General features: G+C 34.6%; 1 protein-coding gene across 1 annotated transcript in view; it reads right to left on the reverse strand.

Moving 5' to 3' along the window:
- Nucleotides 1-808: 808 nt before the first annotated feature.
- The window catches only part of AsnS (asparagine synthetase), an 84,524-nt gene continuing 57,786 nt past the window's right edge, over nucleotides 809-27,546 (reverse strand). Inside the window, exons 8-11 of the mRNA XM_081736453.1 lie at nucleotides 23,838-24,045; nucleotides 6,906-7,079; nucleotides 2,111-2,254; nucleotides 809-1,231 (exon numbers count right to left, since the gene is read on the reverse strand). Of these exons, the coding sequence (XP_081592579.1) occupies nucleotides 1,105-1,231; nucleotides 2,111-2,254; nucleotides 6,906-7,079; nucleotides 23,838-24,045 (653 nt within the window). The 3' untranslated portion in view covers nucleotides 809-1,104. The remainder of the gene's footprint in view (nucleotides 1,232-2,110; nucleotides 2,255-6,905; nucleotides 7,080-23,837; nucleotides 24,046-27,546) is intronic.

A 27,546-nucleotide genomic window follows, 5' to 3' on the forward strand; every position in this document is an offset into this window, starting at 1 on the left:
CAATTTATCGATGATTGCAAATTTGAAAGCTTTACATGCAGGGAAAAGGAAAGAATCATCAAAGTTTTTTTGTAATACTAGTGTAATCACCTTGCATTGCTTGTTCATATCAGGCTTGCGCTATTATGATTTGGTGACACTCTGTTGTTCTGTGCGTGCGACATCTAATACTTCCAACGGCTTTCGATAACGCATCTTGTCTAAAAATACTTCTAGATGGTTTCACATCACAGTGCTGAGCTAACAGAAAAACTTTTAACAATCTGGTGCGAGACTACTGACAGCAAAGACGTTATGGCTATCTTTCAGTTATATGGAGATTGTGATGTAGACTCTAATCAAGCTCTTCATTACATTACTAGCAAAACGACAGTGCATAGTAAGATTAATGAGGTATAGTCGAAATTATAATTAACTTCAAAATTTTTGTTCCACTATAATATTATTCAAAAATGAGGCACGGCACATATCAATCAACAGATCACATGTAGCTTAACAAAATTATATGGTTGAGGGTAAATTCTATTGCGTAGTTCTCGAGAAAATCGGCGAAAAACTAATTTTACGGCGCTAAAATGTGTGCGTTCCTTGTCGATTATAATCGGTAGTTTTCATTCAACCGAAACAGATTCTTTATGTACTGTATATGTATAAAAAAAATATACACTTAAGAAGAAGAGTGTAACTTTGTTTTATCCTAACGATGACACAGTCTCTAACAATGATGTACATACTTCTTGTAAAATTATATTCAAAATGTATCATATTACGGTACCTTACTCAACATGAGAAAATTGAAACAACGAAATGCTAATAATATGATTTATTTAAACTTTTGCACTTGTGAATACACTGACTCCTCCTCTCTTCGCCATTGAATGTGAAGTTTACTTTCTTCTGTTACAGTCACGCATGTATATGTAAACATTCTTCCTTTAGAGACGCCTGAACGTCTGTACCTCACTGGGCGGCTTCATACAAATTCAACAAACTAGCCGATGTGTAAAAACACAGTAAATTATTAATACGTAAAACCCTTAACCCCCTGAATAATGATTACAAAAGACATAATGTGCTTTGTTGGAAGTTCCTCTGTCAGTTTGATTATGAATCTTCTGCGGAATAATGGCTAATAAAACGAGCCGATGGATCATTTACTTCTATCCAGCGAGGCATCCAGTAATACGGTACCCAATCGCCTTGACCTGGAAAATGTTTTTCAAACACTTCCCTAAAAAAGAAGAAAAAAATGTTTTCGATTATAATATAATAGAAAATGTCTTATTGAAAACAATACCTCTAAGGATAGTGCCAGTGGATATCAATATACTGTCAATTTATTTGCTTTGTTATGGATTATCAATGCGATTAATAAAGTTATTCTACAAATTTTAGGAGTATTTTCTAGTAGGAACATGAAAAGCTTTTTTAATTTAGTGTTGAACACGAATATGACACGCAAACATTAGGAACTGGGGAGAGGTAGGGATATTCCTTTTACAAAAAACATGTTTAGAAAAGTTACAAATTTTTTAATCTTTCAATTTTTAATTTTTTTTATTTTAGAGAAATTGATTTAATCCCAAAAATTATGTCGTTTCACCTCTTTTTCAGCGGCTTCAGAACAAGAACCAATCTACAACAAACGGGAAGAATCACATTTTTGTAGTAATTTGTGTCTTCATTATCAAATATGTAGGCCTTCATAGCTTACAGAACTTGAGTAGAACAGTTATCTTTTAAAACTTAGAAGAGAAATAAGCTTTCTAAGGCAATTCGTTTATCTTGGATAAAGAGGCGTTAAATAGAAGATAGCTCCAAGTGTGACACTTCTGTTTGTGTATCTTTGGAAGAAACAAGTGAAAGTTCTATGAAGGTTCCAATTGCAAGGGATGAATCAGATGATAAAGAAAAGTAGAATCGATGGAAGCTTTTTTTAATAAGCTTTTTTAGAATAATAAACAACGAAATATTTTGCTTGTTTCTTTCAGAAGCTTGAGTTCTGTGAAAACTGTTTCAAAATTATCGTACCGCTTTCTACTTTGGTACAATTACCTCCGGGCAGAAAATGTTTTTTAACTTTGTGAAACAATCAAAATAATACACTTACCTGTAATAGAGGGCCTCCTTGGTTTTGGGAGTGCATTTAGGATATTTAGATGGAGCAAGATTTAGAGCTTCATCAGATATTTTGCCTTTTAGAAGTTCATCCATAATGACAAATAAAGATTTCTTTTTATCTGCCACACCATCGCTGGGAAAAAATTAAACATATGATAAGCATAGTTTCTTATTATTTTTTAATCATTACGATACATAGTCTGTTCAAATAAATCAATATACGAAATTTCATGTGCCCAAGTAAAGGCAAACGTGTCAGTCTCTGATTTACGCTAATAGATGTCGCAGTCGTGATTTAAGTGAAGGTTGTATCTAACGAAATCTTTGAATATATATATATTATATTTATATATAAGAAACCTGAAATCATATGAACTTAGGCTTTTGATTGAATCCTATCCTGTGCCAAGCAAATCCAGCAGTCAGACTATTTTCCTATATAAAAACGCTCTACTTTATAATAATTTGAGAAAGGCAACCATGTGAAATTCTCAGTATATTTATTTTGCACTGCCTTTCGAAATCCCAAATTGGGGTTCTTTTTTTAACTACACTAAAGGCAATTTACGGGAAAATGTTTCTAGCCTATTTGGAAACAGAGTTCCAATAAGAGTTCAAAACGTATTGCGAGTATCATTTGAAAAGTTCTTGGAATGACGTACAAAGCATTGATTGAACTCTTGAATAATTTGTTTATTTTTTAATTTGGTCTGCCTTTACATTAACACACTTCATCCAACGATGTTGTAGAGCCTTTATGCCATCGCTAAACCAGATTCCTCCAGGGCTGTAAAATAGTCTCTTGCTGATACTTATAAGCTCTTCGTTTGAAGAAAATCGAATCCACCAAGGCATTTTTTCAGTTCCGGAATGAGGTGAAAATCTAATGGAGGTCTCAATTTGGGAAAATTTCCCCCATAAAGGTTTTCTTTTTTAATTTTGGGTGCCCCAGGTTCAGATATCAAAAACAGTACCTATATTACTGTGTTTCAGATGTAAAGCATCACTGGCAGTGGCCAATGGTGCACGATATTCCGCGCGGTGTTGCCGGATTTCGGACTCCCCTTTCCCTTCTCGCTCTTCCTCCAGTTGAGATTATGACACATACATTGCCAACATTATTCACAATGTAAATGTACTATTCCAGGAAACTCAAGAATTTTGACTGTGCATCCTAGAAGTATATATAGCAACTAAATTACTTACATGTTAACTTTTCCAGTGGAAATGCTAAACACTTGTCTTTAACACTACTTTCACTATCATCTATGTCAATTAATATTTCGTTATTGTCTGAATCTGAGTCTTGTAAATTTATTGATATGGGTTCCAAAAGCTGTAAACACAAAAAATAATTCTTCGAGCTTGACTTCGTAGCTTGAAAGAAAAAAAAGGAAGAAAGAAAATAAAACTTCTGCTGTACTCGGTTTGCTTAAAGACATTGTCAACTATAATTTTGGAGAACAAACGAACTACCACGAAAGAAAGCAAACGAGACACTGATGAATTCTCTTTATGCTAAAAGAGAAGTTACGTTCCTACACAACTAGCCCCTTTATTTCCTTAACCGTTTTCTTAACAAGTAACACGCTTGGGCTTGGTGTAGGTGCCACGAAAGCAATCCATTTGATTCCTAAGCAACTCGATATGCTCGAGTTTGTTTTGGGTTACGATAATTTATGACACCATTCAGACGCCTGATGCTTTTGTTTCCCTTATAGAGGAGAAAAGAGGGTGTTAAAAGTCGCACATTATAAGGCAGTGGAACGTGAAAGAAAAAAAGAAACAGAAAACATACTGCGTTTCTTCTGTCGAATAAGAAAGAGTCTATCTTGTGAAGTAAATTTCAAAACAGATTACGAACTTCCCATGCTTTATTCTTACGATGTTAGGCGTATATATATGAATCAGATTGCAAAGGTATGTAGCCACGGGGGAAAAGGGGGCCCTGTTTTTCCAAACTATTTCCAGCTCCAAAATGAGGTTCGTCTGGTATATGTTTATTAAACTTATTTAACAGTTAATGGAAATGAGGGACGTTTATAGTGAAATATGAAAATTTAAAAAAAATCAAACATCATCAATACGATTTCTATACCTAATTGAAACAACTAAAATTAATCATATGCTTTATATTCTCATTTCTCTAACTGGGCGCACGCCGTATGAACCCACTACTATATTGTTGCATTATAATATCTGAATTGATATTTTTTCGAGTTTTTTCCCTTTAGTATTTTAACCTACATGAACACAAAGTCAGATAGACTGCTATAAACAGCATTTTGTTTTCTTATGAATAGCTTATTCATTTATCTCTTACAATCCGGTTTTCGACTTCAGTACTGTCAAGATCCGTCTTTTGATAAGGTAGCATCGTGAAAACATAATGTGTGTATAGTATGTATGGTGAGTTAAAATGCTTTCATATTCTGAAAGAGGTCATTTGTTCTGTTTTTAATGTGTGAAAAGCTTTTCTTCCCCTGCAAGTAATGTTCCCCTAGAACAACCTGCTGATTACACCCCTGATTATCCTGCAATAAAAGTTGAGTTCCACTTCCAAATTGAAGAAAAATCCACTGGAAATTAGACGTGGGACTCAACGCTCGTTTTACTAATTGTTTTATATGGAAACCTTTAAAAGTGTGTATCATGACAACCAGTTGTCATAAAAAGATGTAGTTTTCACGTATGTGTTCGTAATTCTTTTCTCTAATTTGTAAAGTGAGCAGTTAATGTGCTAGTACAATATTTGTAATGAGCGCCTCTGGTATTGTCAAGACTCACAGTAGCGCGAGAAGTCAGCGTGCAGAACTACTTGTCGCGAATTGTCAACACCGCTCAAAGCCAATTGGACGCCGCGTGAAGCCAACTCAAGGCCATGCCGCTTATCATTTGAAACACACAATAGACTATGTATTTCCCAAGTTTTACTGAAGCACTGCTATTAAGTATGAAGATTAAATAAAGGAAGAAGTTTTCAGAGCCATACACAACAGTTATTGCAGCTAATATGACTTCCAGAGAGTGCGTGATTCCCATTCATAAACGGTAGCTCGTGACCTTGTAACAGACAGGGAGCAGAAAAGCACACACAATTTAATTAAGTGCATGTAATTACAGCCTAACGGATATGAATCAGTTTTCAACTAAACGATCTCATAAGAGTTAAGTATAATCGATTTTGCAAACGATTTTTTAAAAAAATTCTTTTTATTTTTTTAAACTGATTTCCCAACTCTATCATACGCAAGAATGGTTTTTGCGTTTAAATCCTCTCATTTTCCGAACTCTTAACTTGGTATCATAAAATATTCGTGTATTTAATAGGATGTAAAACACTACTGTTTTCCTATTCTATCGAGAGACTATATGAACTCTTCTCTGTATACTGGTCAGATTGTTGAGTATTTTATAGCCCATATGCCAAGAGGATTCTAGTAACGTCACATGCAAAATAAATAAAATATGTTACTTATGTGTTCAACTTCAGCCTAATATACATAAAAAAAACTGAAAGGTCATACTGAACCATTCGATCATCAATGGATTGTCCTTGGAGCACAGAAGAGATGAAATAACGAAGAAAGCATGAGTTTATCAGCCTGTTTAAACTGTATGAGTATTTTCCTCATATCTTAAATGCCAAACTCGCCTTGTTCATATAAAGTGACTGTTGGGTAAATAGAAGACTTTCGACAACAAAAACAATTGATTTGCGAAGTATTGCTTTTCATATTGTTTCTTAAATTGAAGACTCGCTGTAGAAAAGAATGTAAGTGCCACCTTGAAATTGTTGCACTTATTTTACTTCTTTCAATACGTTTATGCCTTAATTAAATTTTCATACTTCATTATATGCTAGGTTATACTTCTAAGTGATAGTATTTTCTATTTTGTGACGCTTGGGCACAATTTACTATCTTTTGTCTCTACTGTTACAATAACTATTATGACACTTACATTGTTTTCTACAGCCAGTCTTCAATTATCTCCCGATAGAATCACGAAGCTTTCATTATATTGAACATGTAAGTCTAAACAGTCTAATGCTATACCATGTCTTCTTTAGACTTCATCGTCCTTCTAGAACTCTTTTATCTCTCTGTCTCATCATTCATTTTATCCATTAAAAAAAAAGTTATGTTTGTCTTCAGCTAAAATTGTTTTTTTAAACTTCACCGCTTTCGTTTTTGTTTCTATTTACTTGTTTATTTTATCTTATCTATTTATTTTGCATCTTCTCCTTGGTTTTCTAAAGGCCAAACTGTATTAAGTGGTGTTATATTAAAGTACTTCTGTCAACATTCGTATAGAGATACAATCTCTGACGGTAAATATAATATTTAGATACAATGGAGGAATTGTAAATGTTGTATCAGTGGTTGGTGGTTATAAAAACAAATGATATAAGAGGTTTTATACGTTTTCATGTGTGAAAAATATTGGTTCCTAGTTTCTATGACCAAGCTTGTTGTAAAGATATCTATCTATCTATATGTATGTATGTATGTATGTATCTATATCTATCTAAAAATCTCTCGCTATATATATATATATATATATATATATATATATATATATATATATATATATATATATATATATATATATATATATATATATATATATCAGCATATAGAGAACTAAAGACCAATTGAATTTCACTCATATCTCTTGCTTTCAATTTGGATAAATCGATTTAAAAATCTATTTAACTACAATAATTTTTTTTAGAATACAACAAACTATTTATCGTGTGATCTAGTTTAAAACTATAGTACCTGAAAGCCTCTTTTGGTCTCCACAAAATACTGTCTGGCAGCAAACCAGTCCCATCAAAGGATTTTCTCAGAAGATATTTCTCTACTTTGTCCTTGGGTTGTCGCAGCTCAGCTGGTAAACTCAGATAGTACTGTGTAAATTGATGATCTAAAAATGGTACTCTCAATTCAAGGCTGAAACACAGAAAAATCTTATGTGAAATCATTCATATTTTTACTTTACTATCTTATGTGAAATCATTCATATTTTTACTTTAATATAACAAATCAGAAATCAGAATATAGCTAACTGTGTTAGTGAAAATAATAAGTTTCTTCCATTGCCATACCTTCAATTTGAAGTTTGGATAAAAACACTATAATTTCTTCGCTAAGCTAACTCCCACTTTTTTGGCTTATAGTGAATAACAAAGATAATGACGAACTACAAAAATGTGGAAAGTAACCCAAATAGTATCTACAAAACTATTGTATAGGGTGTTACAAAAACTTGTCACAATTTTTTAGGAATAGATTCCTCACATCAAAATAAGAAAAGAAATCATATGGACCTGTGATCGGAAGTGCATAGTTTCGTAGTTACAGGGTCGAAAACGTGAAAAATGAACTTTAAAGGTCCATAGTTCCACTACTATAGGACCGATCGTAGTTGGGTCAAGACATCACTGAGAAACCAGTATGTGAACTATCTACATATCCATCTTTCAGAACTTCCGGTATTTGCAGCACAATCATTTTTTAGAGAGGTTGTTCCGTAGTACTTGATCACTCTCCACCTACATCTGTAAAAAATTGGTGTGCAAGTACTGGAGCATTCTTAAACATGGATATTTGGATAGTTCACATACCAGTTCCTCAGTGATGTGTTGACCCGACTACGATAGGTCCCATAGTAGTGGAGCTATGACCTTTTTAAAGTTTACTTATTTCACGTTTTCGGCACTCTATAACTCCGAAACCATCCACTTTTGAGCACAGGTCCATATGAACTTTTTTTCTTATCTTGATGTAAGGAATCTGTTCCCAAAATATTGAGACACATTTTTTATAACACCCTGTATGAACTAATAATTGTTTTCCAAGTCCTCTCATATAGTGTGTAACAGGGGCGGATCCAGGACCGACTTCTGGGGGGGGGGGCGGTGGGTTGTCATACTGCTACTTTTAAGGGCTCCAAACTTTGAGATGGGTTTTATTTATATATATAAAATAAGAAAGTTTCCTCTTCTGGGGGGGGGGCAATCGCCCCCCACTGGATCCGCCCCTGATGTGTAAACTTATGTGCCCAACAATTAGGATCATAAACTGTGCACCCAAATTTCTGGTTTGTAAGGTAAGGTCTGAGAACGGGTATTAGTTTATATGATAGCGTTTTGTAAATACTATCTGGCTTACTTTCTATATTTTTGATAGTATTCATTGTCTTTAAGTTATTCACTAAATTAAAAAAAAATGGGATTGAACTTAGCGAAGAGCCTATCTCAATGGAATAAGTTTTTTTTATTATTTATTTAACTACAAGAAAATTTAATTTTGAAGATAATTTAGAGAAAATGCATGAAATGTACTTGAGCTTTCCATGTATTGTTTAAATCAGTGGTTCTCAACCTAATTCCTATCACGACCCCCATTTTATCACATCCTCTTGCCAGCGACCCCCTTATAATTTCTGGTTTTAATAAACTTGTGTGGGATTTCTAATATACCTATTACGGAGATCTCACGATACCCATCTATTTCTATAATAGTAGAATCCATTTCTTGTATATGGTGGGTACAGTAATTTCCCTAAAAGCGAGTGGATTAAAACCAAATTTGGCAAATATATATATATATATATATGAGCCCTTCGTGAGTAGAGATAAAATAGATATGTGATCCTTAAAGTTTCTACGAGGGCCATTGCAAAAGTCATTGCAACTATTTTTTTTTCTCGAAAATGGTCACGAATAAAAAAATTCTGAAATATTCAAATGGAAGGTTAGATCATATGTAAAACATTACATGTAGGGAGATGGATGAACATACAGATTACCATAAAGATATAGCACGGGAAAAAAGACGAAAAAAATTTTGTCGTTTCAAACGTGTTTTAGTGTCCATTGAAACAGTACTCAATAGTACAGCGCAGGAACACATACCTGTGACATCTTAGAGTCCCTGCCATCTTGTGGATTTTAGGGGAGACTCCTGATGTCATGGAATGCACGTAGTTTGTAATGTATTATTGTAGGAACATTTTTGGAACGACATTTTTTTTTTCTTTTTTTCTCGTGCTATATCTTTATGATGGTGTGTGTGTTCATCCATCTCCCTACATGTAATGTTTACGCATGACCTAACCTTCCATTTGCATATTTCAGAATCTTTTAATTCTTTACCATTTTCGAGAAGAAGAAAATAGTTGCCATGACTTTTGCAATGGCCCTCGTATTAGATCATTCTTGGATACATGATATTCAAAATTTAATTTTGGTGGGAATAATATAAAATTCTTTTAAGCAAGAAAATGTGCTTTTCATAGATATAAAGATTTTATATAGAAATAGAAGCACCTAACCTTAAAAAAATATATATAATTACCACGTTTAATTATTTTGTCTGCTTTTGTGTAAAGTTACAGTGGGATTTTCTACTGTAAATAGCGTATTGGCCTTTGCTACAGTTACTTATTTCATCTTAATTTAGTAAATAGTGTACAGTAAAACCTGTACTTTACGGAATCCTATGGTAGGACACTTATTTCCATTATGGAATTGTTTTCGGCAGTGGCGGCTAATGTTAGTGTTGCAGCGTTGCGCAACGACCAAAGTATTTCAAGAAAAAAAAATATTATTAGCAATAGTAGTAAAGAACAGAAAAATACTTTCTAATACTCCCATATATACTTTAAATAACATATTTTTTTTTACTTCTCTAACTGTCCGTTTCATTAATCCGTTTTAAAAAGCGAAAAATAATCCGTCACAGAGTCTCTAATTTATATTGTGTTGCAGCGAGCATGCAACGACCAGATTCCTTCAGCGCGGGAATTGGAGCAAATGTTAAGTCTCCTTTCCCCTATCTCAGAAGTTAAAGGGTCTGGTCGTTGCAGTGCTTCTGCAACACAGCACGGTTTCCAGTGAACGAGAAGGTTTTTCGCGCTAAATAAGATTTCTAAATTTTATTTCACTAGCAGTTAACAAATAGAATTTGTTTTTATACATTCATATTTTTATATTACGGTACTAATACTGAAGCAAATCAATATAATTACAATTAAAAAAAGTGATAGCAGAATTACAAAATAAAAAAGAAAATATATAGTAGAGCAGAAATCAAATGAAAGTAGATCCGTTTACAAGTTAATTCTTAGCTTATATAGATAATGAAAATTTCTTCTACAGTAATTTGTGAACCAAATATTAATAAGTCAATATGCAGATTCCCCCCCCCCCTCTGTGGATAGTATTTTTAGTATATACATATTTCTTTTATAAAATAGGTATATTTTATACTCTTGATAGAACTGTATGGTGGGGAACGCCACATTGAATTTGGGACTAGTTAGCAATGCTCAGAGGCGTAGCCACGAGGGAGGTCCACCGGGTCCGGACCTCCCCAAAATTTCGAAACTGGACTAGCATTTGTAGATTTTCTTAACGAACTATACTTGTTTAACAGAGAAATGATTGATGCAAGCTAAATATTTTATTTTACCCTCATCATGTACTCTTTCTTTTCTTATAGAAATAATCGTTCTATCATTTTTTCTAAAAATATAGGTAACAGTAATTAAGAATTACTTATCTTTTCGGGTACAGTAAAAAACAGGTTCGTTATTATGTAGACGTATTGGACCTTCCTCAAATACTTTGGACCCCTCCCAGCTAACATGTTGTTCCTATATCTGGCGGGTTTCAAGGTTGCTTTCCAGAACGTTGATAAACATTGTTTCGCCTCATGTGGAAGTACATTGTGTACATCGTGCATTGCGTAACAACCAAGACGTATGATTTGGAATGTAGTTCTTTTTTTCTTTTACGCACAAGTGTGTGTGTGTGTGTGTGTGTGTTGATATATGAATAGGGTTGCCAACTCTGTAAAATAAAAAGAACCGACACTTCCTCAAAATTCTCTGTGATATAGGTCTCAGCGTGAAGTATCTCTGTTCGGACCTATCCACGGAAAGGAAATGTACTATCGTGAACGAAAGTGCATTAACACATATATTCTGTATATCCTTAGAACATTCACTAATAACCTTAATAGATACATTGTGCTATAAATGAGAAACTGAAATTGATCAATCGGCATTGATCAATTTATTGTATTTACCAGTAACGACCATTCCTTTAAAATTATCGAAACAGATGAACAAAAATATAATAATCTTTACGTGACAATTTTGGATTTGGAAAATGAAATTCACTCTTTAAACATATAGTCTCTACTTCAACTATAGGAAATTGCTTTAAGAAGTCCTTTTCCACTCTTAATAAATGTATAAAATTCCTTGAAAGTAAATTTCAAATTTTCCCTGATACAGTCCCTGTCATCTCTCTAAAATTTTCTAAAAAGGTGAACAAAATATATTAATCGTTGATACATGGTGAAAGGTAACAGCTTTGAGTTTACAGAATGACAGCTACTTTTCAATATTGTAAAACTTTGTGTAATTTCGTCTCATATAAGGAAGAGGTAGAGCAGTTAATAAAAAGAGTGTCCGGAATCGTCTCCCACTACCAGTTTTATAAAAATATGAGTATTTGTACAAAATACTATACAATTTGGTCTCTATTTAAAAGGGTGAGTAAAAGGTAGTCTTTGACCGAGTGGTCGCAGACAGGATCTCCAACAGAGCCCCGTAGCAGGCTAAGAGGAGTGGAGTTAAGGAACCAATGCTCCGTAGCAAGCAGAGGCAGGTTAAGTTGCCAACAGAGCCCCGTAGCAGGCTAAGCGGCTGAGGTTGGGATTCCCAGACAGAGCCCCGTAGCAGGCTAAGCCAGGAGATAGGATAGGCGTAGTCCCGTAGCAGACTAGAGGCCTGGGGTTAGGTTACTCCAAGAGTCCCGTAGCAGACTAGAGGAGGGTCACCAGAAAACTGGTACTGAGCTGGATTCTTCTGTCCAATTTATAGCGTCCCTTGGGTGGTGGTGGCGCTGCTGCTTCAATTTCGTCTTCTGCTCCGTGGGAGGGGCTAAATGTCGTCTGCAGGTGATTGCCGGTCCCCCTGGTGGAAGTTCCTCTTGATGAAGCACGTGGTGGTGTTTATAAACACTTGATGCGTGGAACTGCTTGTTTACGACATCACATAGGATATTACACCCCCCTGGCTTGTTTAAAAATAAGCCGAAGGGTTATTTTTGTTTATGTGATAGTTGGCAACACTGAAGAATCACACACACAAAAGAAATCACTGAACACTAAACACTTGTGGCACTGAAATAAATGAAAATCACTTTTCGGAGCAGTAATGTGGTAGCGGAATATAGAGCACTAAACAGGTGGTCCCTATATACAGGCAGGATCCGTACATGGTACATGATACTTCATTTCCCTCGAGATAGGGCTGTTTTTGGCTTGGCGTCAATAAATATAAACTAATTCACTTATAGTAAGTGGAGTTGGAGTCTGTCTTAGCGATTGCTCCTTAGTTGTATTATTGGTATTAAATGTTTCCAATGGAATAGGAGATGAAATTTCTATGCGGTTCGTTCTAGATTTGTTTGGTAACGAGCGAAGGCGACGATATAATATGTATAAAATAATAAGACTTAGGAATACTAAAAAAGTTGCAATTGACACTGAGATATAAAGATAATTTATATTGGAAAGTTCTAATTCGAACGGCGTGATTTCTTGGTCACCCTGTATAAGGTGTAAAGGTTTCTAAAATATTTGCACTAAAGATATGTATTTCAATAAAATAATCCAATTTTAAATGTCAATGACGATAATAATGATGGTCCTGAATTCCTGGTCATCCTGTATAATGTAAGCGTGGTCATAACTTTTGGAACATCCTGTACAATTTTTTATGTTGCATAATGTCAGTGACAATATGTAGTTCACAGAAGAAAAGAAAAAATATTATCGATGATAATGTAGAAATATGTTACCTGTCCTTGTAAAAGATCATTTGCCTTTTAAATGCGGAAATGCAGATGTCAGCATTCTTTCTTCAGTTGCAGAATAATGAATCAGCTTTTTATAAAACAAAGAGGAAATGAATGTTTGTGTCGTTATGAAAAGTGTTTTTATCTGTTGAAGTCTTGACTATATTTCTTTCTTCCTAGTGTGAGTACTGCACTTTTTTTTTTTTTTTTTGTGTAGAGAATAAAAAGAACTTATTTATCCTGTTCTATGTCTTGTAATTCTTGATAAAATGGCTTGATTCGGTCTATTGAGATTTCTTGTATTTTCTTCCGAAAAGAATTTGGAAATTCTATCTTATAAAGGTTAGGATTCAGTCTATCCAGGATTTGAACGGGTCCAACATAGGAAGCTGAAAAACTTTCCGGCACTCCTATTTGCCGATTAGGAAAGTAAACTAGTACTTTTTGTCCCTTTTCAAATTGAGTTTGTCGGTGTCTGCTATCGAAATACTTTTTCTGCTTATTATAGCTAGCGATCAAGTTATTCTGTACACTCTCACGTATTTTATTCAAATGTTCTTTGTTGACACATAATGTTGGAGTTGACGCTAACGCAATATCAGAGATGGTCTTAGGTTCATATCCATACATGAGGAAAAAAGCAGAATATTTAGTTCCGGCTTGCACAAATGTATTAATAGCGAATGTAATATATGGTATCAGCTTCGGCCAAAGATTTTGGTTTTCTTGCACGAAAAATTTAAGTGCATTCTGTATTGTCTTGTGGAATGTTTCCACTACCCCTAGGTTTTTATGGTCGTATGCAGGGCAAAATTTAAATTCAAAGTTATAGCATTTTGCCAAATTTTGCAGCCTCTTAGCGTTAGGTACTGGATGTCTATCCAGGTATAAATATGAAAAAGGTCCAAATTTGAGTATGATGTCATATATGAGAAATTGTTCAATTTCTTCCGCTGTTATGTTGTCCACAACCTTGGTCACACAATATCTTGTGCACATTTCTATGGCCACTAATATGTGTTTAAACTGTCCATTTCCCACTGTTATTTTTCCAATAGAATCATATTGCCAAGCTGTTGCGATCGGCTTAGGTGGGTGATGGAGTAATTGACCCGCTGGTTTAACTGGTAATTTCTTGAGTTTCTGACAGGAAATGCATGTTTTAATTCTGTTGGCAATGTACGCTTTCATATTAGGAAAGTAGTATTTCCTAAGCGCCGAATGATATGTTTTGGTATATCCAAAGTGTGGTGCCATTGGGTTATTGTGTAAGGCATCAAACCACTTACTTAATAAAGATTTCGGCACACAAAGTAGATATAACAATCCTAATTGGGGATGCTTCTGTGTTCTGTATAATATCCTGTCCTTTAGAGAAAAATATTTTGCGGCCCGAAGAGTAGACAACTTATTAGGTTCCTTATTTTCCAAAACAGTGATGATGTCAGAGAATGAAGGATCTTTCCTTTGTTCTTCTGCTAAATTTGGTAGGATTATAGGTTGTTCAATTTGGAGAGTAGTGTCTAAAGAATGGGATGCAAATACTTTAGCATCTTCTGTGTCCGAGAAATTGTCAATTTCTTGTTTTTCTCCCTGTTTAATCTCCTGTTTATCTTCTAAACGACTAAAGATGTCCGCTGGGTGTAATTGACTTTTAATGTGTTGTATTTCGAAATTGTAGTCTGCTAAGAATATTCGGTAGCGACTAAATTTTCCAACTTTGTCCACTTGTGTTGTGAGAGATGTCAAGCATTTGGCGTCTATAAATAATTTAAATCTTCTATTTAGTAGGAAGTATCTAAATTTTCTCAAAACATAAATTAAGGCGTACAGCTCTTTTTGCCAAGTGGATGCTTTCCTTTCACTTGGTGTAAAACGTCTACTAGCATAGGCAACAACACGTTCTTGTTTCGTTTTTTGGTTATAGCATGCTAATAAGCCTCCTGCGGAGATAGAGGAAGCGTCGGTATACACACGTATTTCCAGTGAGGGATCGAAGTGAAACAAAGATGGCGCGTGTATGATGTCAGTCTTAAGTTTCTCAAATAATTCGTCATGCTGAGAGGTCCATTTAAATTTTGAATTCTTGTCTAAAAGGCACTGAAATGGTTCTATTTTTTCTGAGAAATTTTTGATATGTGCTCTTAAATAAGAACATAATCCTAAAAAGCTTTTCAGAGTTCTTTTAGTAGTTGGTTTCTTAAAATTTCGAATCTTGTTAGCGATTTTAGGTGAAATCTTGATTTCTTTCCCACTAACTGTGAAGCCTAAAACGTCCAATTCTGTGTATAATAAGTGGGTCTTTTTTGGACTGGCACGAAAATCATGCTTTCTTAATCTTTTAAAAAGTAATTCTAAATCCGATAACTGTTGTTTCCAATTTTTACTTCCTATGACCAAATCATCAGCGAATGCAGTTATACGGGGTGGTAGGCCCTCTAAAAGCATGCGTACAGCTATACTGAGTCCGGCGGCGGAACTGGAGTGACCCATGGTACACCTCTGGAATTTATATGCCTTTCTAGTATGATTGAGCTCAAAAGTCATGTATTTTTGGCTTTTGGGATGCAACAATAGCTGGAAATAGGAGGATTTTATGTCGATTGTGGATATGGAGTTTTTTCCTCTTAAAACGTGTAGAATATCCTCCGTATTTTGAAATGGTATACTTAGGTAATGTGAGAACCTATTACAAGCTTGGAGGTTGAGAACTAAGCGGAACTCTGAAGTATTTGGCTTCTTTACTATGAGAAGTGGCGATGAAAACGAACTATCGCTAGTTTCCTTGATAATATTTGCGTCTAAGAGTTGCTTAATTTGTAAGTCAATTTGAGGTCTTACTGCTAATGGAACCGGAGGAGATCTTTGATGGAAGGATGCTCCTTTGTCTATCCGTATTTTATGTATATAACCTCGGAAATATCCAATGTCTGTTGGTGTGTAGGAAAAAACATCTCTGTATTTAAAGAGTAAATCTTGTACGGCTTTCTTTTTTTCTTCTGATAAATCCGGGTTTATATCAAACAAATTAATATCAAAAAATGATTTTGTTTCTTCTAATCGATCCTGAATTTCTTTGTCTGATCTGTAAAAAGTTTCGTCATCATGGCCATTATCTTGACAATTACCCTGTAAATCTACTTCTTGAAGATTCTCTTCTACGTAAGCAATTGGGGTGCTCTTTACTAACGTTACCGGTCTACTAGTAGGATTTGATATCAATAAAGTCAAATTATTCTTAGGTACCTTAGTAGGTAACGTTTGTAGTCCGTATTTGTCCAGCAAATTTTCTAATGGAGAGATGAAAAAATATTTATTATTCTTTTGCCGATTCTTGACACTAATTGGTAAAAAGAAATGTGACCTGGCTGGTATGGTAACCTTTCGAGTTGTAAAAACATCAGCCGACTTGTGCTGTTTTATTGTATGCATAGCGTTAGCAGATAATTTTTCCTGGGTATCAATTTCAATTGGATACTGCGGAGGCCGTGGTTTCTTGTATACTGACAACATGTTATTCTTTAAGTCAATTTTGGTCTGTAATCGATTTAGAATGTCTTCACCGAATAAAGGCAAAAAATCTCCATGTTCTAAAATTCTGAAATAATGAGAAAATGTTGTTGAGCCAATTCTGAATGTAATCAAAGCTATATAGCGTAAATTTACGACAGAATTCTCAATTCCTCGTAGATTAGTGCTAAAAGGAATCAATTTTGTGTTTGGTGGAAGGCAATTTTTAGGCCAAAGACTCAATGAACTGCCAGTGTCTATGATCACAGGATACTTCTCTTTATTAATTGTTACATTAATTAATAATTTATGTTCCTGGTTTAACATTTTAATGTTCTCCCTTCTATCTGATAACGGAGCTACTGCATAAAGTGATGTATTTGTCAATCTTTGTTGTTCACTTTTTTCCTGGTTCTCGGCCCTCAGAACATGTTCTTGAGAGGGTGTGTCCTGGGGCCCCCCTAGGCGTTTCCCTGCTGATTGTTCTTATAACATGTACTGGAAGAATGACCTTTCTTATAGCACGTACCGCATACTGTAACAGTTTCCGGCCTAGGATTACTATTATTATCTTTATTATTATTTTTAGAATTGCTCTTATTTCCATTTCTCTGCCGATTTTGATTTCCGTTATTTGTACTTTTCGACCTATAATTGTTACGGCCACCTCTTCTAAATTGTGAGTTCTTAATGGCATTTTGAGCTACAAGAAGAGATAGTTCAGCCATTTGATTTGCTAATTTAGTAAAATCTAATGAATTGTTTGCACTGGAATTACTAGATGTGCTAGGCGCGGGGGGTTCGGGAGGGGGATTCGGATTAGCAACTTGGGGGGAAGGATTTGGAATTATCTGATTTTGTGATGCACCCTGTAGCTGTGGTGCTGAAGGTGTAGGAAAAACTGAAGCTGGTTGCTGGTATTGATTCCAACTAGGTGTTGGGTTACATATTGGATAGGTCAGTTGTTGATGATGTACAGGGAAGGAAGCGCCAGCGACTGCTGATGAATGTAAACTGCTGACTGGTGTACTCTGATCGCAGAGTGAATAGAATGCCTGTTGTAATTCCACGTAATCACGTTTCTTCATGAGGTCATTTGCTTTCTCGAGGTTGTGTAAATGCGTTTGTAAGGCGTGAACAGTTGTAAATGTTTCTAACGCTATCTTTTGCAAAAAAGTTTTCTTTAAACCTAAGGATAAATAATTTATTTTCTGCTCCTCGGTGGCCTGAGGCAAAACTTGCCTAATGACCCTTAATTTTCTGAGAAAATAAGCATCTACTGGCTCGTTTTCACCTTGTTGGACTTGAAAAATTTCGAATTCCGCTCGATATGCCGGTAATCTTGGTCTACTCAGTGCAACTAATTTGTCTTTTAATTGTTCATAATTAAGCGCGTCTAACTGATTCTGGGCCTTTAACTGTAGGACTAAATCAAGTGCTACATCTTGTAAGTACATAGGTAATAGTTCTTTCTTTTTCTGTTCATTCCATGAATGCAACAATGCAAGATGGTCAAAAAGCATAAAAAATCTATCGGGGTCCTCCGTAACGTGTCCCGTATACTTAGTGAGGTGTGGTATATTAAAAGAAGGGCGCGAATTTTGCTCCATGTTAAAAATGTTTTCTGGAAAAGTGTTTTTACCAGTTCTAGTTTGAGGCATAAACAAAATTCAGTTCACTTAAAAGCACTAACACTTTAAAAAATTCACATACCTTCCCCAGAAAAAAAAGTCCACTTCCGGTTAATAAAAATACTGTCCGGTAGGGGAGTATTCAGAGTTTATTCTGAGTCGGTCAAGCCTCTACCATGTAAAACTTTGTGTAATTTCGTCTCATATAAGGAAGAGGTAGAGCAGTTAATAAAAAGAGTGTCCGGAATCGTCTCCCACTACCAGTTTTATAAAAATATGAGTATTTGTACAAAATACTATACAATTTGGTCTCTATTTAAAAGGGTGAGTAAAAGGTAGTCTTTGACCGAGTGGTCGCAGACAGGATCTCCAACAGAGCCCCGTAGCAGGCTAAGAGGAGTGGAGTTAAGGAACCAATGCTCCGTAGCAAGCAGAGGCAGGTTAAGTTGCCAACAGAGCCCCGTAGCAGGCTAAGCGGCTGAGGTTGGGATTCCCAGACAGAGCCCCGTAGCAGGCTAAGCCAGGAGATAGGATAGGCGTAGTCCCGTAGCAGACTAGAGGCCTGGGGTTAGGTTACTCCAAGAGTCCCGTAGCAGACTAGAGGAGGGTCACCAGAAAACTGGTACTGAGCTGGATTCTTCTGTCCAATTTATAGCGTCCCTTGGGTGGTGGTGGCGCTGCTGCTTCAATTTCGTCTTCTGCTCCGTGGGAGGGGCTAAATGTCGTCTGCAGGTGATTGCCGGTCCCCCTGGTGGAAGTTCCTCTTGATGAAGCACGTGGTGGTGTTTATAAACACTTGATGCGTGGAACTGCTTGTTTACGACATCACATAGGATATTACAATATCTATACTTCGAACTAGATACAAATTGGAAAAAAAAAAAAAACGGTTATAATGGGGCTGGTGAGAAGTTTGTACCCGTCACCGGCTTTAATCAAAATAACATCAATCTTTCCGGCCAGGCCAATGAAAAGCCGACCAGTTTACAGCCCTATGTATGAATATGTGACATTCGCAATTCATATACTAGTATCTTTTTTGTATCAGCTGTTTTAGTTGTTAGTTATTAGATTTAATTTTAATGTATGTGCTTTAATTCTGTACATAACCTACAAATTCTGAATGAATTGCATATCATGACTTCTATAAATAACTACAAAAAGAAAAAAAATGCCCAGCTTTCAACTGAGGAAAAACTTACAATTAAGGCTTAGACAAAACAAGCAAAGTGCAATTCAGGAGAGTGTTCGGAAAAAAAAAACGGTTTAAGTTTACAGGAGAAATGATGTATGGCAGTAATGTTGTATGCACTAGGTACATTTCCACAATTTATTTGAAATTTTCCTAGATAAATTGTGAATAAAGCGTCTTCAATGTACATTTTTTTTTATAACATTAATCTCTGCTACGAACTCTCTTCAGTCTACACTGAAGAGGAATTCGGATCACTGCCAGGGACTGAGTTTGCTAGAATAAATTGTTCACAAAAATCTAGAAAAAATATTTAGTGAGTCTACAAAGCTTCTGCAATTAATATTAACTGTACCTATGGCGTCAGTAAAAGAAGAAAAGTTCTTTTTCACATCAAAAAGAATTGACACTTTCAAGAAATTGAATGTCCCAAGAAAGGTTATCACCATTGGTTATGCTTTCCATCGAAAAAGACCTGACAATAAGAATACTCGAGTTCAACCAGCATGTATTAGGCAGATTTGTTCCAATCAAAGAGAGAAGAATGAACTTACTAATTAAATAAGGTTATTAATCGGATTAAATGTTCTGCATTTTCTATTTTTTAAAAACAGATTTTTATTTAATTTAACATGTCACATAGCATTTGCATCTACATTTATGCTGATTAGTCAATGAGTCCACTTTATATCTTCTGTCTCCGATCGTTCGTACTGCAACACCCGAAACCACAAACCACCGGCCGCCACTGGCTTTCGGCCAATTAAAACAAATTGTACCGAACTCAAATTACCTATAGCATTTAACTAGTTAGATTACAATGTATATAAAGTCTAGCTCAATGTTACTTAGCATTTTAAAACATACAATTGTTCAGTTATTACTACACTTTATCATTCATTTGTACGTACTAAATACAAACCTAAAATTGTAATATTTTTTGAAAAAATAATATTAATGAAATATATTTTTAGTCTGTCACGGGGAACACTAATAAGTGCAAGAATTCATTTTGACAGAAGGAATAAAGATACACCTCATTAATTAATAAACAAACCATTAATAAATTACACTCTCACACCCATTCATATATATTACGTGTTTGTGTGTTAATTACAGAAGCAATATGTATCGTTCATGAAATGAAAGCGTTTGACGATAACCTTTTGTATTCTTTATTAAGCATACTTCCTGCTATATAAATGAAAACAGCTGGCTGGCAATAAGCCAAAGATAACAGATGATGTTTATAACACATAAAAATGTCCCACCACCAGTTATCTTGAACATAGCAAACACTAAATCAATAATATCCAGATGTGAATGCGAGTCAAGGTCATATATTAATAAAAATACTGAGAACTATTTAAAATATGAAAGTATTTTTCTTCTTTCCTTCAAAGCTTGTTAAAAAAAAGAAAAAAGTTACTATCCGATCTTTTCAATAGAAATCACTTTAATTTATTTCAAATGATAGGAGATCGAGTTCCCATATTTTTTTTTCTCGCTCACCTGTTATATACTACTGGAAGTGGCGGCTCGTGAAGAAAGTTACATCGATAAAAATTCAAGTTTTATTGTTACACACTCAGGAAAATACTTCCTGAGTGTATACCTAATTGTATACAAGAATTAGTGTCTAAATTAGGTTGTCTTCCCCAGTTTCTAGTGTTAAAATTTTAATTTTTACCGATGTGACTTCCTTCACGAGCTGTCACTGACTACTGGAATTCATCTTTAAAAAAGGACTTATTATTATAAAGATTAAACAATAGATTTTTTGAAGACACAAATGGTTATTAGCGTATTGTAGAGTCGTTAACTCAATTATAGTAAGGGTTCTTGAGTTACAGATTTATTATTTTTAGGATTACACAACTGGGATTTATAATATTGTAATGTTAGTACGTCTGTTACTCCACACGGTAACTCTTGAACGAAAGCCAATTTTTGAAGTCAACCTGTTAACATCTTCACGGTTAACAGCGACTTAAGTCCATCCGTTAGTCTACACGATATTTCTTGAAGGAAAGCGAAGTTTTGAATTCTGTTTTTTTTTAGGTATCTCGCTGAGTTCGTTGTTGAAGTCAATACGTTAATATTTTAACAGCTAACAGAGACTTACGTTCGCCCGTTACTCCACACGATATTCCTTGAACGACAATGAATTTTTGAATTCTATTTTGTGCTATAGATAGCAAGAGTGATTATCTCGGCCTACTTTGTTAATAAAGTCAATATGTTAACATCTTCGTGATTAACGGTGATCTTAACGGTAGCTATTCATATCTCACTTTCTACTATTGGAATAAAAGTATTTGAAGTTACACATCTCGCCGTTAGATGGCAGAAAACATCCTCCAGAGGTTGACATCTCCTCACGAAACTGAAACTTCTACTGCGTGATTCTTTTTACTGTCTGTGTTATAATCTCTGTGTTATAATCCAATACTATGCAAGTTTGAACCCTGTGCTGCAGGAAATAAATTTTATAATTGGTGCCAAGTCCGGAAAATTATCTAAAAGAATTATCTCCATTTATAGAACTTTAGAAAGAATGAATGACTCAGTTCTAAGTGTTAAATTCCCAAATATTTTACTCACAAAGGGCCAAATATTTTATATAGTAATAATTCTGTATAGTCGCCCAGGGGAAAAGCTGTCCCTAATGAAGCCTCGGCTACACCCGTACCAATTAATGGAATGCTGTGGACCTTTATAGTACAGAAGTGCCTATTATCAACAATTTCAGAAAAGTTGAGAATTGTATCATAGTCATATCTGACATAGCGACATAAATGAGCTTTCTCACACTTTTCTTTTTCACGATCTTATAATAAAGAAAAAATTCTTATCAATGCATTGTAGTTCAGATGTTTTATTTTCATACTATACAACAAGCACAAGTCTTAAGGTGAAAAGAAAGTAAAAGAATAAAGCAAGAACACATTGTTTTAAAGGACTTTTTTTTCCACATGCGGTTGTCATTTATTTCTCTCCTTGCTGCAGCCAATTGCGAAAATACTTTGAACCTAACGACAAATCACAGACGTACATATCATTCAAAAAATTTTCGGCATTGAGAATATTTATTTCGAGTTTCTAGTTTCTATTCATTTCTTCCCTTTCACGAGAAGGACTTTTAAGAAATAAAAACCTTGAAGGATATTGATAACAGCATGTGAATGGCAATTTAGTAGAGTGTTTTCCCTTATGTTACAAATACTAATTGACTTAGTATATTAACAGAAATATATGCATGAATAACCAGAATCAATGAAAATGTTTGAAAACTACAAAAGTGGAAATACATATGTTCGAGCCACTAATAAATGTATTATATTAAAATGTATTTTAAGTACATTTAAAGATTAAATGTCATATTAACTTGTGAAATGTAAATATCGTTAGTGGTGCTCAAATTGTGAATAAAATTCATTCCACTGAAATTTCCAACAGAAATACGTAGTGATGTATTGAAATAATGTTATTCATTTATTGATTAATAAAACACTAATAATAGTATTTGATATGCAGAGCTAACGTAAGTGAGTTTACCAGTCACATTATATTATTATTATTATTATTATTATTATTATTATTATTATTATTATTATTATTATTATTATTATTATTATTTCTTTTTATTTTGTTTTATTTTGTATTTACTATGATGTAATTCTCCATTGTGTATTATTTGTATATTTGTAACCATTTACGGCTTAGGCTGTTGTCACTGTGACTGCACGCTAGAAATAATCGACGTCAAAAAGCAGTATAATTATGTAAGGAAAGTTGAGTAATAGATCACATAATCTTATGAATAAATATAAATATATGTACAATGCAAAGACGTATCAAATAGATAAGATTAAGTTGAAATATACAACATGAAAATGATATATATATATATATATATATATATATATATATATATATATATATATATATATATATATATATATATATATATATATATATATATACACAAAACATTTTCAAAAATGAAATTATTTGAAAGATCATTTACGATAGTTTTAAAATTATGTATAAATAACTGTCTTAAACTCCTTTCTCCATACTGAAACAGAAAAAACAAGCCACACCATATGAATATTTCAATGGGACTTCAGGTCACTTAAAAGAAAGAAAAAAAATCAAAATACACACACACACACACAAACACCCCATATACATATAGTCTACGTTATTGTGACAGTCTCGACCTTGGCAAACAAGTATTATTGTTCCCCTTCATATTGTCTACTCATTGCTATACCACACGAAAACCAACGCCTCGCTTATGAAATAATTATTGATTTCTGTCTCTAGATAAATTTGTGAATGATCGTTCAAGTTTTTTCCCTACAAACTACACGAGCAATTTTACGTAAAAGTAATTCAAATCGAAAATTCCACCTACTGAATAAAGACAAGATTATTAGCAACAACTACCGTATAGTAAAAATTACATTCACAGTTATCCTACATTTCGAATTACCTGCGTGCTGCTGTCGCTCTGTCTGCTCGGAGAACATCATACATATATAAATCGTTAAGCAACCGCATGCTTTCTTTATGGCCTTCCTCTGCAGAAGGTGCATCTCGGAAGTAGATATAGCCCTGAGCTAATTCATCTGCTCCTTCACCACTGAACACTACAGTAGTATCTGTTTGCGTTTGAATGTATCTGGATATAATGTACATACCTGGAAAAAGAAGAAAATTAGAATATAGTATAGGGCAACTCAAGAAGAAGAAGAAAATATCATTTCTATGAAGGAATTAATCACTTTGTGTATTTATTTACTTAATAGGTATACTTAGCGAGGTAGTCGAACTGGTACACACAGGTAAGCAGAACCAGAAAAAGTGGAAATAGTTGAAGGTACCGATAAAAATAAATAAATAAAGTAAAAAATCCTTCGCACGTATGCCTCTATTATTGTCTATATAGGAAAAGTTTTACAGTACTGACGGTCTTACAGTACCGACCGGCTTGGAGTTCTCACTTCCGCTGATAAATAGCAGGGAATTGCAGTGAAGGGATCCTGTAGTCGCCTACCTCACATAGTTCAGGCGCGATGTATTTATTCAATAGTGAGGGAATTGCAAAGCGTTGAAGAAGTTTGACAATATTTTGAGTGAGAAAAGTGATCTTTAGGCCAGCATTGGCTCTTTCTAAGTCCATTATGAATTTTGTAATGCCTGTTAGAGGTACATTTGTTAGATTAATATTTATAGTAAAAGATATGTAACATATTCACTACGTATTGTGCCATCACATACAAGGTTCCAACAAGGGGGTGTCGTCCAGTACCAACTACCCTATCGTCGTCCAGTACTAACCACCCTATCATCGTCCAGTACTGACCAATATTAACTGTAGAAGAAAATATGGTCTAATTTGAAGATATTTTTAAAAATCACTACAGAGGAAAATGACATCGAAGGAAAGGAAGAAAGGAAAATGGGTCAAAGCAGATATGAAGGTTATTGTAGATGAAGTACTTTCCAAGCACTTGGCACAATGACAGACTGCATCTTCTTTTGGTGTATCTAAAACAACGCTAGGAGACAGAGTAAGAGCAATAGAAGCTGGAAAAACTCTGGCTTTATCTTCTCAGATGAGCAGGTTTCAGAAGACTTTAACAAAGATATGGTGCGACAGTTAGTATTTTTACATGGAAAACATGAACGCTAAGTTCATAGCCCTTAGTAGGAAGTAATTCCCAAAATTCCCATATGATTTGACTAAGCATCTAAAACTAACTCATTAATTTAATAAAGGGCTTAAAGCTACTGGCAAATAGTTTTACTATGATTTTATGGCTAGTTATTTGGAACTTAGTCTAAAAATTCCGGAGTCTACAAATCTTCAAAGAGTTGCAGCCTTTAACAGACGTCAAGTAAGTCTGACTGCATGTAAGTTTTTGGTTTTTGTCAGGGAGAATACACAACTGTAATGAAACTGGGTTGACAATTTATCCTCGGCAACGACACAAAGTTAATTGAACAGAAAATGAAAAAAAAGTAAGAAAAATTACATCTGATAAAAGGGGGAAAATATAACAGTTTTTGTTATGCATCAAAGCCACTGGAAACATGTTTGTTCCTCCGTTGTTAGTCTTTCCTAAAAAACAAAGGATATGAGAAAGGATGCTCCTCCGGGAATTATCTTCGCAGTTGAAGAAAGTGGTTGGACAACTACTAAATCTTTCTTAAAATGAATGGAGCTATTTGCTGACAGGACTAGCCCCCTGAGCAGATCCAGTTCTCCTCATACTTGATGGACATGGCAAAGGATTTGGTTGATATCCTGTTTGCAAGTAAACATCATGTGCATATGATAGGTCCGCCTCCTCACACAACACACAAATTGCAGTCCTTGGACCGAACTGTAATGCAGCCTTTGAAATCAGCCTACAAGCAGGCGTGCAGTACCTGAATGAGGGAGTATTATCCATTAACAACCTTACAGAAAGATGTCGCTGAGCTTGTCAACCAAGCTGCATGGCTATCTACAGAATGAATCTGGTAGATTCAACTTTACTATGTACTACACTTTGGCCTTTCAACCCAAATGTTTTCACAGATTTAGATTGCATTTCTGCTGAACATTTTCGTGATCCAGAGCCCAACAGTCAATCTGAATTATCAACTCATCTTCCTGAAAAGCAGGATCTTTCCACAGTCCAAGGTACAGGCTATCTTTCCAAATACTGAGTTGTTCAACAACACTTACTCCAATCGTCTTTCTAAATAGCAGGGTCCTTCCACAGTCCAAGATATAGGTGGTCTTTCCAAACAGCCATCCTCCTTAACAGGATTATCGACTGATTTCAAGAAAATTGTTGATAAAACATTCCCAACCAATAAGAAGATAGAAGGAAAAAAAAAACGGAAACGATGAACTAACACACTGAGATCCTAACATCTACCCTACAAAAGTCATATTTTGGGGGAAAGAAAAGTAGCGGAACAAAAGAGAACGAAAAGAGAACGAAAAGAAAGAAGACAGATGATGGAACTGAACAGAACAAGAAGAGAAGGGTAGTAGTCAGTTGTACTGCGTTAGATCTATGATTCTTTGTGACAATTCTCTTCAATGTTGCTAATTTTCTTTGTTTTTTTGTCCATTATTGCTTTTCTCTGATTGTGTCTTGCAACGAATTCTGAATGCCGTAATCACATTGGACATTGTTGTTATTCTAACACATTGGTAGTCTTGGGTACTACTGCTCCAACAAACTGCACATTCATAATTTGTTCTTTTGTTATAAAACTGGTGATATCTTCCATTTGGCACTACAAACTAAACGTATGCCAATGCACACACGAATAGATACTACTAACATCACGTGCTACTCACGAACACTCAATATACTGCTGAATGTTCAGTGTTACTAAGTCATTCATATTAAGTGTTGCAGTGCATGGGTATTTACATTATTTTGATACACTGTAACCGTTAGGAGTATCTGCCTATTAGAAGTATGTGTGACACCGAATCTCCTTCAGCAAAAAAATTAAAATTGTTAAAATTGGAAACGAATGACATGTTTTTAGCGCCATAAAAATTTGTTTTCTCGATTTAATCGAAAACTACTCATGAGGATTTATCCTCAAGCATGTCATTTTGTTCAGTTTGACATGATCCATCAATTGATATATCTTATAGGTGAACAGGAATTAATGTTTTAAGAGTTAATCGTAATTTGCATCTATATTTCATTAATCATATTACTGTGGTCTTGCTAATGAAACATTGAAAAGCTTGATAATAGTTTCACCTTGAGGATCATTTTTTTTAAGATTACAAAAAAAAAATCGATTTTCTCCAAAACTACGCATGAACTTTTGCTCTCACCAATATAATTTTGTTCAGCTCAATGAGATATACCGTATACTGATTAGTATTTGATATTTGGATAAAACTTTTTTCATTAAACGCTAATGACATTGTAGAAGTTCCCTACCAACTACGTTAGAACTTAAAGGTTGCAGAATCATCGTCTATGCAGAAGAAGGATAATATGCCTGAGAAGAGACCACGGTTATAATCGTTACTATTTGCAATGTTGTGAGATTGTAGCAAATAGGAATCTTTTGCTTGTGGTTAGTCCTTATGTTTTTGCTTTCTAATGTGGTTCTAATGTTCTTAGATGAGTTCGTTAATATGATTAGAAGACAACCAAATGAGAAAAATA

This window comes from Thermobia domestica, chromosome 13, assembly GCF_964235325.1.
Source record: "Thermobia domestica chromosome 13, izTheDome1.hap1.1, whole genome shotgun sequence".
NCBI classification, from domain to species: domain Eukaryota; kingdom Metazoa; phylum Arthropoda; class Insecta; order Zygentoma; family Lepismatidae; genus Thermobia; species Thermobia domestica.